General features: G+C 41.1%; 2 protein-coding genes across 2 annotated transcripts; both read right to left on the reverse strand.

Annotated features, from left to right (window-relative positions):
• Nucleotides 1–4,070: 4,070 nt before the first annotated feature.
• Nucleotides 4,071–9,084, reverse strand: si:ch1073-13h15.3 (inactive all-trans-retinol 13,14-reductase). The gene is made up of 11 exons (XM_053414339.1): nucleotides 8,860–9,084; nucleotides 7,692–7,874; nucleotides 6,940–7,181; nucleotides 6,648–6,843; nucleotides 6,095–6,292; nucleotides 5,884–6,003; nucleotides 5,647–5,785; nucleotides 5,187–5,296; nucleotides 4,816–4,982; nucleotides 4,497–4,656; nucleotides 4,071–4,225 (listed from the first exon to the last, which is right to left on the reverse strand). The coding sequence occupies exons 1-11, from the start codon at nucleotides 9,014–9,016 to the stop codon at nucleotides 4,071–4,073; spliced, it is 1,827 nt and encodes a 608-aa protein (XP_053270314.1). The 5' UTR covers nucleotides 9,017–9,084.
• Nucleotides 9,085–10,932: 1,848 nt separating this feature from the next.
• gngt2b (guanine nucleotide binding protein (G protein), gamma transducing activity polypeptide 2b) lies at nucleotides 10,933–11,318 on the reverse strand. Its single transcript, XM_053413687.1, has 2 exons — nucleotides 11,235–11,318; nucleotides 10,933–11,061 (listed from the first exon to the last, which is right to left on the reverse strand). The coding sequence occupies exons 1-2, from the start codon at nucleotides 11,316–11,318 to the stop codon at nucleotides 10,933–10,935; spliced, it is 213 nt and encodes a 70-aa protein (XP_053269662.1).
• Nucleotides 11,319–13,087: the final 1,769 nt, after the last annotated feature.

The raw sequence follows: 13,087 nt of genomic DNA on the forward strand, positions 1-13,087 counted from the left end.
GGGTGGGAGAAGGTGAAACGTGAGCCTCTGGATCACGTCTGAAGCTGGAAGGAGGAGCTGCACTCACATAGTGCAGATGGGTGTGAAAAAGCAAAGAGATTAACTCTTTCATTCGGGTTATTATTGGTTAAATGTGGGTTTCTTACTTTTTTTTTATATGCAAGGTAACTAAAAGCACAATTATTTCAGTTTTCTTCTTTTCCCTAACACTGGATAAAAGCTTCTCTGACACTGTGAACTATGATGATCACATAATAGAGTGTTGTAGCTTTGTGGTTCAGCGGGTGGTGATTACTTTTGTTTTCTCCATAACAACGTTTCTCTCCCTTTAGATTTCAGCTGCAGCGCTTTAAATAAATGTAAAGAATGACGATGTGAAAACAACGTGTCACTTTGAAAGGGTAGAATTATCACCTGCAGCTTCACAGTGAGCTTCTGCCACAGGCTCCTCATAAAGATGGACGACGTGACGACTCCCTGAAAGCTCCTCCTCCTCCATGTTAATGGATGGGGCACATGGTCTAGACTAAAAAGGTCAAAGTAAACATCAAATTCTCAGAGATTATTTCTGTCATTTTTAATAGTTCATATGTTTGCTTTTAATTATTTATTTGGTGCTATAAAAACAGGATGAAACTTTATGATCCACAGCTAAAACTGACTTAAGATTGGTTTATTTATTTATATAAAGTCTATTATTTCACCTCATCGTGTTTGCTTGTTCCTCCTAGCCTTGTTTTTTGGTACAGAACTAAGGTAGCTGTTTTTACAATATAATAAATATACAATATAATAAATAATAAACTCTAAAAACAAATAATTAAGACCAAAAAAAAGTTGTAAGTCTCCTCAATTGACAAGCTGGGAAATTGAATATTTCCCATTTTAGCTTGAAAAAGTGAATTTCATTAAAATGAACATATTTGGCTCTTGTTATTCTGCCAATAGACTAATCAGCTCAGTCTTTCAGCTCAGTCCAAATCCTCATTTATGTACATTAAACAACAACATGACAGACTAAACTGAGGAGCAGAGAATAAAGATCTCAGCACAGTTGCTGTCTGAGCTTTGAGACCAACAGTTGTCATCAGACTGTCGAAAGAAGAGCAGAGAATCGGGGAACCTGCAATTTTCCTTGGATTTTCCATCGAGCTCAACAGAAAGTTGGCCTGGAGCTGCAGCTTCTAGCCGACATTGGAGACGAGGCTATCTGTGAAGAGCAGGAAAACTTCTCCACTTTGACATGAAGAATTCTCTGTTTCACTCTTTCATTTTCTATACCCTTGATAGGTTTTTACCAATGAAGGGCATCGAGTATCTAGTTGTTTTCCATCACCTGTTCAGGGCCTGTAAACCCAGTCTGAGCCTGGCTGCTTTCTTTAAACTGGGTCTTCCTCTCATCTGGATTGTCTGAAACTTTCTTCTGCGAGTGTTCAGATTGATTGCAGCTGGGGCTGTTGGCTGGGTTCATGCTGTGGGAGGCTGCAGCCGGCCAGCAGGGAGGAGCTCCAACATCTGGAAAAGAAGGAAAGCTGGCTGAGGCACAGAGACGAGAGCCCAGCGACATGGTTTTGCTCTCTGAGCCAGTGCTGCTGCCAGAGTGTTTGCAACTTAACTTTATGTGAATTAAAGGTTTCAGATGCCGGTGTTGTCGGATGAGCATTGAACCGATGCAGCGTGTGAAGTTGATTTAAAAAGCGTTTGTCTGTTGGAGAGAAACAGAGTAAGACAGAGGGGTCGACCCAATGGAAAGAGTGGGCTGCTGTTGTTGAGATCCGACCCTATGGGCCCCTCTCGATGTAACAGCGTGTCTGAACATGTGGGAGCCGCCTGTAACAGGAGAAAGAAGGAAGGGGGCGTTGAGTTTGTGCCTGTGCTGGTCAAGAAAAACTTTTCCTCCTCTTTTTATTTTAGTGGACTTTTCTTTCAAAAACCTTGATGTCTTTCTTTGTTAAATCAGAGATTTCCTTTTCAGTTCAATTTCAATGAAAGAAACAACAACCAGTGATGAACAGATTCCTTCAGTCAGTGATTATTAGAAGGATTTAAAAACCACCATTACAACTTACCATAATAGATCATATATAACCTTCATATTGTCTCTCTGACCCTATTGGATGCAGAGAATGTGCAGAAAATAAATTAATTGTTTGAATGACAATATTTTAGTTGACCTTGAACTTGTTCTTTTAATGATATCCTCCAAAGTAATGTTTCTACCCAGATGGTGAAAACCTGTCCATGTATTGTTGAGTTGTTTTGCAGATACACAGACAACGTTGGTGAAAATATAGATAAACACCTCATGGTGCTCGAGGTGAAGACAGGAGATAACCTGTTAAATTCCTGTTGCACTGAATCCAATAGTTATGAAGATATTTCAGTATAGGGCTACCAGGACTTCAATGGTTGGGTTTGACTTTATTCTTTTCTTAAAAGCTGGTTTTTAACGGGTTTAGGTGCGTCTGTTTATTTCCTTGTGAGTCAGTCAGAGGCACAGCGCAGGAAAGTGAGTTACTGTGGATGGATGTCACGTTTATTTCTGGTGGAGCTGTGCACTTTATCATGCAATGGTAATTATACGGTTTGGTCGGCTAGAAGTTCCAGCCAGGCAAAGTCGGTATAATTAACTTCTCTCTCCCATTTTGATCCTCTGCGCTTTAACTTTTCCTTCTCGGGCCCTGGTGGTGAACGTGTGCACCCAGCAGCTGAGGCAGAGCGAGAGCCTTCCCTGGGTTTACACAGCAGAGGGATGGAGGTTAGCAGAGCGAGAGAGGTAGTGGCGTCCCACCGGCAGCCTGGACAGAAGGGGCATTCATATCTTCGGATCCCCCCGGTCGTCCCCGACAGACCACAGTTTGTCGGCAAATCTACTCGCCGTTTACTGAGGAAATGTTCACTTAGTGCAGGAAGTCTGAGGTTTCCCCCCAAACGTTTGATTCCAGAAGTTACCCAAACAACAGCAGGGTTATAGGCAGGGTCAGAACAACATAGGTGGGAACTAAATCCTGAGGAGCTTAAAATGTCACTAAACCAGCAGCTGATGTATAAACAATTAGTAAAAAATACTCACCTATACCCCTGAAGCTATATGATTAGTTTTATCACAGAAAAATACTCTCAACATTTAAAACATTAAAATCTTTTAAAGTTTATTGAGCAAAAATGCAAATGTATTTTGCACAAAACAAAAATAAAGCAAAAGGAGTTACTGTACATTAAGAAAAAAAATCTAACATAGGTCAGTAAAATAAAGAAAAATATTTTTCCACATAGATTTTCTGTTTTTATCTGCCCGTGATTATAGTAAAAGCAATATTATTATTTAAAAGTACGTAAACAGAGGATAAACATATCAGGTAGTAAGCATAGAAAGTGGCACAGTGTTAATAGGCTGCAAATAAAGATGGACAACATGTCTCAACTCTCTAAAGTTGCAGGTTCTGGACCAATCACGAGTCAGTCTCAGCTGTCAATCAAAGTGTTTCACCCGTTTTCATATCGTCAAATAACTAATAAGAACCAAACTTAAAGGGAAAATTGACATTGGAATAAACATCAGTGTGATAATAACTGTACCTAACTTAACAGAAACTTTTCGTTTGGTTAATTTCCAAATAGTCAACGTTTAGGTTTGTGATCGACACTGCAGCCACTAGGGGGCGATCAAGGGGATTCGGCTTCCCTTCTGGGAGCTGCCCTGTCCAACTTTTTATATACGATCTATGGTTGGCACCACCGCATTGAACGATCTACCTTGAGGGCATTGATCATTTTGGAATGTTTTGCAATCTACATTATCTTTGCAAGATAAAGTTAATTCAAGTTTGGAAGGCACGAAGGCTTCAACTCGAATTCTTATCTGCAATTTGTGACATTTTCTGTGTCCACAGTGTTCATCATCCCATCTGTTCCCTGTATGAAAAGTGTCTGTGGAGAAAAGTATGCACAGATGTAGGTCGTATAGAACTAGGACACAGCGGAGTTGTGTTCCCGTCATAACCAAGGGTCCTTCTGCACCAGGTTTGTGCAGTTTCACTAATGTCCTGCAGGGGAAGCACAACGCCGACTCACTGCAGTTTCTTCAATTCGTTGGCTTTCCTCCTCTTCAGCTTCTTCTTAAGAAGCAGCAGGTCGATGTAGATGATGTGATCTAACACGGTAGAGGAGCAGAGGAGTCCGCCATGGAGAGCTCCTGCTATCCCACAGCTGAACACGTCTTGGCCTGGAACAGAGGGACACATACAAATGACTGGATGAGAGAAGATACATGTATATCTGGACCTGGATCCAGGTTCTTGTCTGTGTTCCCCTTTAGAAACTCAAAAAACGATACAATTTCATCAATGTTTAGTTAGTAAATTCTTGCATTCCATAAAGTTATCAACCGTCCCGCATCAAGCATCAATCTGAGGGCCCATTGAGACGTCTCTATGCCTGGGACACCTTCAGTCACAAAACACAAATGCATGTGCAGTAGTTTGTGATCTCCATACCTGACATGTAGAGGTTTTTGACGGGGGTGTTGCACCTGTTCCTCGCCACGGCCTCCGCATAGAAACGCTCGATGTTATGCTCTGCGGAGTACATGGCTCCACGTTGGGCACCCAGGTAGTGCATGTTGGTCAGCGGGGTCGCCACATCCTGGAAAACCAACTGGAGAGAACAAAAGTAAGGCTGCAGTTCATATTCAAACACAAACAAATCTCTCACAGCTAATGAATAGATCTTGTTTAAGTACATGAGATGTTTTAAATCATTGTCATTTTCATGCACAGACAGCAGAGATTAGTTTGGACATTTTGCCTCATCTACCTTGTCTCTGATTTTAGGGAACAGCGTGCAGGCCCAGTCGAAAAGGTTCTTAGCAAATCGCATTTTGTAGTCGTAGTAGTCGTTGCCCCGTTTCCTCACAGTCGTGTCCTTCCACTCCTCGAACCACTCGTACTTCACCATGGTCAGAATTGTCATGCAACATTTTCCTGTGATACACGAAACACACAAGGGGTCACATTTAATCCATGTAGACTCTCAGGTGTTTTATTTTTACAAATCATATCAAAATACATAAGGTAAAGACATATTCTATTTGCAGTTCAGCTTTAAAACATGTTTTATTAGGGAATTACCCTTCAATTTGTCTTTTTATCTGTAACTTCTGTTATTATGATGGGTGTTGTTTGTACCTGGGTTTCTGATTTTGGACTCTGGGTCTTTAGCGGACGGCATCGTGATGAACATCATCGGGATGTTATCTGGTGCTTCCTCTTTGCTCAGTGCAAAGAAGTCGTCCATCCTTAAAAACAAATGTAAAGTGATACATCAAAATACCAAAGTCAGAGCATCATCATCATCATCATCTGATCCTCGACTCCATCTAGAGGATGAAAAGGGGATTTTCTAACTCCCTCAATGATTAAACTACTTAAAATATAACATGTTCCTTTATTTAAACTTTACAGTAAATCTTAAGTTACAGTGTTTTGTTTCTCTACTGATGAATAAAACGTGGCCCATACCAGAAATGATAAGCATGTTCAATGCCCCTGGTCTTCATTGAGGAATCAGATGTATCGCTTCTTCTTATACAGTAGCGCCCCCTTGTGGTTACTAAACGCCAGAGAGATCACTGCTCTGCATACTTACGACTTGTCCATATCATTGTTCTTGAACAGCCAGAAGTTTGTGGACTCGAGGCCCACCTCCTCCTCAGTCCCATCGAAGCCGCTGAAGACCAAGAACGACCCCCGGGCGTGTTTCATCATGTTCAGTCGCTCCTGAATATCTAAAAATAAAACACATTATGGATCTTGAGTCGTTTTTTATACAAGAATGTATGTTATTTTGGAGAATTTTTTCATTTGGGGGATTTCTGTCTCTTACCGGGTTTGACCCGGATCTCAGGTGGAAGAAGTTTCTCGAAGGTGGTGAAGATTCCACAGTTGGAGACGACCACAGGCGCGTGAACCTCCAGCTCCTCCTGACCTTTCCTCACCTTCACGCCTGTCACAGAAATGGAACCATCGGGTCAGTTCCCTGGATGACATCTCTTTACCTTTAACTGGTTTGTTAATGAAGTGGCTGTGGCTCTCACCGTACGCTGCCCCCTTCTCATTCACCAGGATCTGGGAGACAGGAGCTCGGACCAGGCAGTTTCCTCCGTACCTCTGGATGGTGCGGACGATGTGGAAGGCGATTTCACTGGCACCACCTTTGGGGTAGTAGGCCCCTCGTTTGTAGTGATGAATCAGGAGGGCGTTGATCAGAACGCTGGAGTCCTTCGGAGGAACGCCTGAGGACAGAGAGTAAATACTTAATTATTCATTTAGCATAAGTTCAAGTCCCTCTCTAAACTCCTAAATTGAAATTGATTGAATAACATGGAAATTCATGGTTTCAAATCCATTCCAATGTACAATCAAATCCATTGATCATAGTCACTGTCCAAATACTTATGTACCTGACTGCATATATAAATGGTCTATAGTATCCTCAAATCAAAACTATAAGACAACACCTTATTGGCCCATAGTCAACTGTTCCATTTGAAATTCGGGTGAGTTCAAATTCAAATCTGAAATGTGTCACTGTCCTACTTTCCGTCTGCACTGTGCTTTCTGCCATAGCAGCTTCTTTGTGGAACCCACCGTAGAAGAGGTAGGAGAACATGACGTGGAGGTCCTTGTTCTTCGTCAGTGTGTTCACCAAACCGGACGCGCCTGTGCCAGAGAGGCGGAAGACCTCGGAGAAGAGGTCTGCGATGCCCGACTTCAGCAGGAATAGAGCAACCCACTGAGGGATCAGCTTCAGCGTCGCCAGGTAGTGAGTCTTCTTCGCTGAGATCTGTGGGAACATGGAGGCAGTTTGAAAAGGGAGGTTTCAAATGTGTGGTTTGTCTTTTGGAGGCGGGCGTGACACCGATGGCATCAAGTGTTCTACCTTCATGATTTTGAAGAAGGTCTCGATGGCCTCGGTTTCATCTGGAAACTGCTTCATCAGATGAGTCTTCATGTCCGTCTTCCCAGACACCATGGTGTACTCACGCTTGTCGTCGCCCAGGCCGATCTGGATGGTGTCGAAGTGGGGGTTCAGCTGCGTGAACTCCAGCTGACCCTCAGAGATCTGGTCGAAGGCGATCCGCAGCAGACTGTTCTCGTGGACCTGGCCGATGTAGTGAAGCCCTGGAGGAGAGAGAGGCAGAAAGGGAACCAGCTATTTCCGGCAGGTACTGAAGGTATGAAGGTGTTTCTTATCTCAATCAAACAAGGGAGAGAAATGGTCTTTACAACTGACATATCTAACCTATGAATACATATGTGAGCAAGAATGTCTCATTAAGATGATGTTTAAATGTATTGTGTTTTTAAAACCTCTTGTAAATGCATCCTCTCAATTGTTTATCTGCAGTTCCTTTCTTTCTTTCTTTTTTTACCTTTAGGAGGTTGTGTTTTCACCCCTGTCCGTTTGTTTGTTGGTTTGTTTGATTGTAAGCAGCATTATGAAAAAACTAATGAAGGGATTGTCATGAAACCTGGAGGAAGGTTATGATAAAGGTCATGGTAGAACCCATTAATTAAAAAAAGGTCTTCATAGGTCTTGATGAAAAAAATAGGCACATTTAGGTCAATTCTCTCTATGAGTGGGAAAAAGATGAAGAGCTGCTTCCTGCATCACATCCTAAGTTTTCTTACCAACATCAAACTCGAAGCCTTTCTCGATGTAGGTGTGGCAGCAGCCGCCGGCCTGGTCGTGTTGCTCCAGCACCAGGACTTTCTTCCCCGCTTTGGCCAGCGTGGCGCCGGCCGTCAGTCCGCCAATACCACTGCCAATGACGATGACGTCCAGACCCTCAGGGACCTTGTCGAGGCTGAAACCTGGAAGGAAACACACAGAGCTGCTGTAAACGTGGTCAAACTGATCCAGATATCTTCAAATCAAGTATTATAAATAAGATTATAATTATTAAATTGTAAATCTGTTGCATAATTGGATTACACAATTCAGTCTAAAGGTTGCTCTAAACACCTGTGTTTCCATGCTGGCTGTTAAAAGTATATTAGTATGCTAAGTTAATCTTTAGGTCATAATCCAATTAAGATAAAACACATGGATGAAAAACAATTACTGTTCTTCTGCTTATCTAAATGACCTGTTTGTTGGTATGTTGCAGCTAACAGGGTAATTTAGATAAAACTGTATCAGCACAGATCTGTTGTAAAAACGTGAGTGAGTTAGTTATATATAAAAGTAAAACATTTTTACCAAATTTTACTTTTTATATAGTTGGAAACACATTCACACACTTTCATTACTTGTCAATTTAATTTCTTAGTGTTCTCTATCTGATTTGTTTGATTTGGTCAAGCTGCACTTTGAAACACAAACAAAAGCTCCTCATGAATTTAGTCAGAAATATAATTCTTTAATAAAATCATGACCAATGTGGTTATTTTATGTGATTTTCTTTTTGACTGAAGTGGAACTAATGACAGAAATGAAGTCTTCCATTTAGATTTCATAGATACATTCTACAGATCTGACATATCCAACAACTCCATGTTCCATGAAATGTTTACTTCTACACTTGCTATGAATATAACTACAGATACAAAGAATTTTAACGATTACAAAATTTGTAGATATGTTATTTTTCTCAAGTTTAAGTGTGAATTCATTCAAGGTTCTTCAGATTATCCTAGTGAATTTATATCACAACATGTTTATCCTATATTTTACGTATTTGATGTTATTTTGTGTTAAATTCAGTTCCCACCGAGCTCATCAGGCTTAACTGGTAGAAGAACATATTTCAAATCATTGCATCACTTCCACTGGGATGTTTCTGACTGGTCGTTGTACCTTGCTTGATGACCTTGTCCCGCTTCTTCTGATCAAACTCTCGAGGTCCTGGCGGTCTCAGCGACTCCAGGGAGAACGGGCTCGGTTTCCCAAACAGGTACCAGTACGTCCCGCCGGCCCATATCACCAACCACACTAAGAAAACCAGCAGCCACATTATGGAGGAAGATCCCTGCTACAGCTGCAGAGCCCAGTGATCCCAGTAGCTTCAGAACTGTGCTGTCCTCACAAGGCTCCTTTTATAACGCCCAGAGCCGAAGGTCTGCAGGAAAGGAGGGATTTCATGTTCGGGTGAGTAATAAAGATAAAGACCCATTTTCTCTTATTATGAAACTGCATAGATGAAGGGTGCCATCTGCCGCCCGCCTTAAACATTTAATTTTTTTCCCTAGATATGTACAGTTATAGAAAAACAATTGTGTAAGGAATCTGTATATTAATATTTGAAATGCAGTAGTTTTGAAGTAAATGGGCACATCCCCACTAAGGTTGCAAACTAAAAGTAATAAAATGTATATATGTTGTATGAACAGCATTTATTGATTCCAAGGAGCTTATGACTTCAATAGATAAGAACTATCCACCAATGCTCTTATCAGATAAGACAATTAAGATAAAGAATAAACTAATAACTAAACGTCCGAGGCGTTTTCACACTGTGTCCGGATTTACAACTTTACAAGAGACATAAACCTGAACGAGAGTTTCAACACTTCAGACGTGAATACAACAAGAAATCCGGATTCTACTTTTAAAATCTTTATACAAAAACAGCGAAAGCAATAATCAAACCCATCTTAAAAAAGTTTCTTCTGAAAGAGAATAATAAGCGTGAATCAAATCTCCTTTGATCTCTGTAATTACTTTGTTTTTCCGAACCCACTTGTTTTGTGTAATCTCTGCATGGACTTTGTGTTCTGGTGAAACACTTCATCAGTTGACTTTGAGCCAGAGACTTAATCTGCAGCCACAGATAACATGAAGCCTAGAAGAAGCTGTTATGTTGGAAACAGACAGTGAATATTAAAACCTGTCAAACTGGGCGGAAGCTGCTGTAACTGATCATTTTTCTTTAATGATGGATTCGTCTCACTTAGTTGTTCCCAGGCCAGGGTCCTGTTATTCTAAGGTTAGGTTACAATACGTGTGTTTAACAGGGAATAGAGAGATCTGCAGAAGATTCTTGGTTTTTGATTTCCTTGAAAATGTTCACAAAATCAATTAAATATAAATATAAACAAGGATATTATCATATTTGAACCCATTCAGATCATTTTGACCTCCATCAAGGTGGTTATGTTTTCTTCTGTGTGTCTGTTAGATTGCAGGATCACACAAAAGCTCCTGACCAGTGGTTTTATCTGCATGTGTAGTGGAATAAGTATTTTTATTGTGTGTGTGTTGAATCTCAGATTACTGCTCTGTGATGTGTAATCTGTCCTGACCAGCTCAAACTTTACCCCTGTGGTAAAACACTGATTTATCACCTTCGTCCTCTAAATGATAAGTGACCCATAAGAAGGTCGCTATACGTCCAGGGCGTAGTTTGTTGTTTGTTGCCCCGGATTGAAAGTGACACTAATTGGATGCAGAGCTCGAACGGCAAGGAGCTTAAGGACTTTGATACAGGAAGCAGCTCCCGTGTCACCGACTGCTGCAGATAAAGAAATCCTATTAAGAATTAGACTAAGCGGCAGCTGCACGACTCCTTTGACTTTGCCCTGTTTCGAGCTGTGACACAGGTCGAGTGACTTGCACCCTGAATCGATTCCATAAAGCAAGAGCAATAAAAGTGAGATCTACTAATGAGCATCAATAACCAGAGCAGCCGGGTCAGGTCAAAGCTTTGTACAGCTATTTGCATTTAATTACAAATTGACACATGAACATTTTTTTACATCCACAGATACAGACAGTAATCCAGTGATGGATTTCTCTTCTGGCAGAATTCTCTTAGTTTGCTCTCTACTGTACAATCTTGATCCACAATAACTCCTCTACAGGGGAAATTTACAGCAATGCAACCAGCTCCCGTATAAAAACCGTGTGCCGTTTCTCTGGTTGCATTGTGTGCTATGTTATTATGCAGCCTCCCTTGTCTCCCTTGTACGGGTTCTTGTCGTCCGAAACGCCCTTGATCAGCGGGTCGTTTGGCAGCAGTCCCTCCACGAACTGAATCGTATCTGCACAGTTTGCATTCACCTGGAGGGACGGAAACCAGAGCAAGACATTAGTATTGTTATTATCATTACAAGGCAGGAAACATTTAAACGTGCATGCTTTCTTTTTGATGCCTTAAATTACAGAAAAGGTTTTTTTTTTCTCCCACACAGCTGATTTCAAGGAAAATATGAAATTCTGTTGTGTTGACTTACTGGTGTTCTAGGTGTGCTCACTTCCTTCTTCAGCTGATCCAGCTCCATTTTCAAGATTTCCTTATCTGACATATCCCGAGCCATCTTGGCTGCAAGAGGAAAGCAAGGTCGTCGTTTTGAGAGAGGTTACAACATTACAAACATTTGATAAAAGTGCTAAAATCTGTAATTCTCGTTCCTATTTGTGTTCAAATTTGACAAAATACACCAGATATATATCCAAAGAGACACAAGCATCAATAATGAATGAATCCTCACCTGTTGAATGGTAGGACCCGCGACAATCTGAGAAATGTGTTGGCTCCTAAGAGCTGGTCCGATAGCTGCTTCACACTGACTGACTGATCTGTGCCGTCCCCCTGCTCTTCATCCCCGGCTGATCCCCGGCTGCCGGCTTTTGGGCGAGGTCGGCGCAGGATTGGGCCTGATGTCACCAATCCCCGGTGATGAGATTAAACAATCAGGTGCCATAACCCCCCCAACCTCCCCTGAACAGGAAGGAGGTAGGGAAGCAAGCACATAGATTTCCCACAACTGTGAGAGAAAGTGTGACAGAGAAATAGAAGTGATAGATCTGTCACAGTGTAAACTGTGGGACTCAGTTTTATCTGTGCATTGTCTCTTGGCAGCTTTTTATCAATATTACATCAGTATAATCAAAGCATTCAAAAGGATTTAGTCGTTATAATAGTTTGACTTTGCAGATGTTTTGTCTTGGAGAAAGAATATTAACTCTGAAGTTAATTTTCAGATTTGAATTTGTCTTTAGTTTGAGCTGTCATGCATCATGGGCACATCAGGGCCCAGTACAAAGAGGAAGGAGGCCAAGTCTTCATCGCTGATTTGATTATTGATGTCAATCCAATCAGTTCCTCTTAGGGTTCGAACATAAGTCTCAAGTTAGGAAACAGACATTTATAAAGTAGGACAGATATTCAAGCTTTAGAGAATGAAGTGATTAGTCTGATTTTGTTTTGGGCCTTTTACTGATATCGATTTATTCCAGTTTAAAGTGTTTATGGAAAATCAAACTACTATATATATTCTCTTTGCGCACTTGTGTAGCACTTTTCATGTCACTGTGTTTCTTTCAATACAATCTGAGGCTTTCTTTGTCTCTGAAACCCGACTGGCTTCATCTAGATGAACCGAAAACCCAGTTTCTTTAACAGCGATGATACTGGAGCTGATGCAGCTCAATCTGGAACAAACAAACTACCTGTACCATGCACAATGAAATATTACTACGAGTTTTATAAAGTGAGATCCTCTCTCCTGTGCCTGTCGCCTTCACCTGACTTTTCACCTGAGACATCACAAGCTACTGATCCTTCACTAAACCGTCAGCAGGACTCACTCTGAGCCTTCTTCAGGATCTGGGTTAGTCTCATCTGCTCCAGATTAACCTCACACACACGTCACTGGATTAACAGCAGCGTGGTGGAGGTGCTCCTGATAATGAAGTGCTGGTCACCGAGAGCCTGATTAAACACTTGCATTGTCAAACTTCTTCTGCCTTTTGCATCTGGTGGTTGTGTTTGAACTTGTGTAATGTTTCAAGACTTGTATGATGTTAGTTTGATATTGTAGTGAAATTAATATCTCTGGGTTTTTGACTTATGGGCCGACACAAGAAGCAGAAGACACCATGTTGTATTGTTTTAAGAGCTTCAATGGGTTTGGAAATCTGATAAGTTTACAATGTGTTTAAATACATAGATAATAAATATAAAACTGCAAATAGAATTTGTTTAGGATAGAATATGTGTATTTCTATATCGCAACAATTATGACATTGTGGTGAAGGCTCTGAGAAGTATAGGTCATCATAAATGTTTTAAAATATTGAGATT

Source organism: Pleuronectes platessa, chromosome 21 (genome assembly GCF_947347685.1).
Source record: "Pleuronectes platessa chromosome 21, fPlePla1.1, whole genome shotgun sequence".
Classification (NCBI taxonomy): Eukaryota; Metazoa; Chordata; class Actinopteri; order Pleuronectiformes; family Pleuronectidae; genus Pleuronectes; species Pleuronectes platessa.

What these genes read in the sequence shown, in the direction of transcription:
- gngt2b (XM_053413687.1), bottom strand. Translation starts at nt 11,318, where the DNA reads ATGGCTCGGGATATGTCAGATAAGGAAATCTTGAAAATGGAGCTGGAT. An exon ending in TGAGCACACCTAGAACACCA is followed by an intron (nt 11,062 to 11,234) that starts GTAAGTCAACAC and finishes CCGTCCCTCCAG; the next exon opens with GTGAATGCAAACTGTGCAGA.
- si:ch1073-13h15.3 (XM_053414339.1), bottom strand. Translation starts at nt 9,016, where the DNA reads ATGTGGCTGCTGGTTTTCTTAGTGTGGTTGGTGATATGGGCCGGCGGG. An exon ending in GGACAAGGTCATCAAGCAAG is followed by an intron (nt 7,875 to 8,859) that starts GTACAACGACCA and finishes GTTTCCTTCCAG; the next exon opens with GTTTCAGCCTCGACAAGGTC. An exon ending in TCCCTAAAATCAGAGACAAG is followed by an intron (nt 4,657 to 4,815) that starts GTAGATGAGGCA and finishes TGTTCTCTCCAG; the next exon opens with TTGGTTTTCCAGGATGTGGC.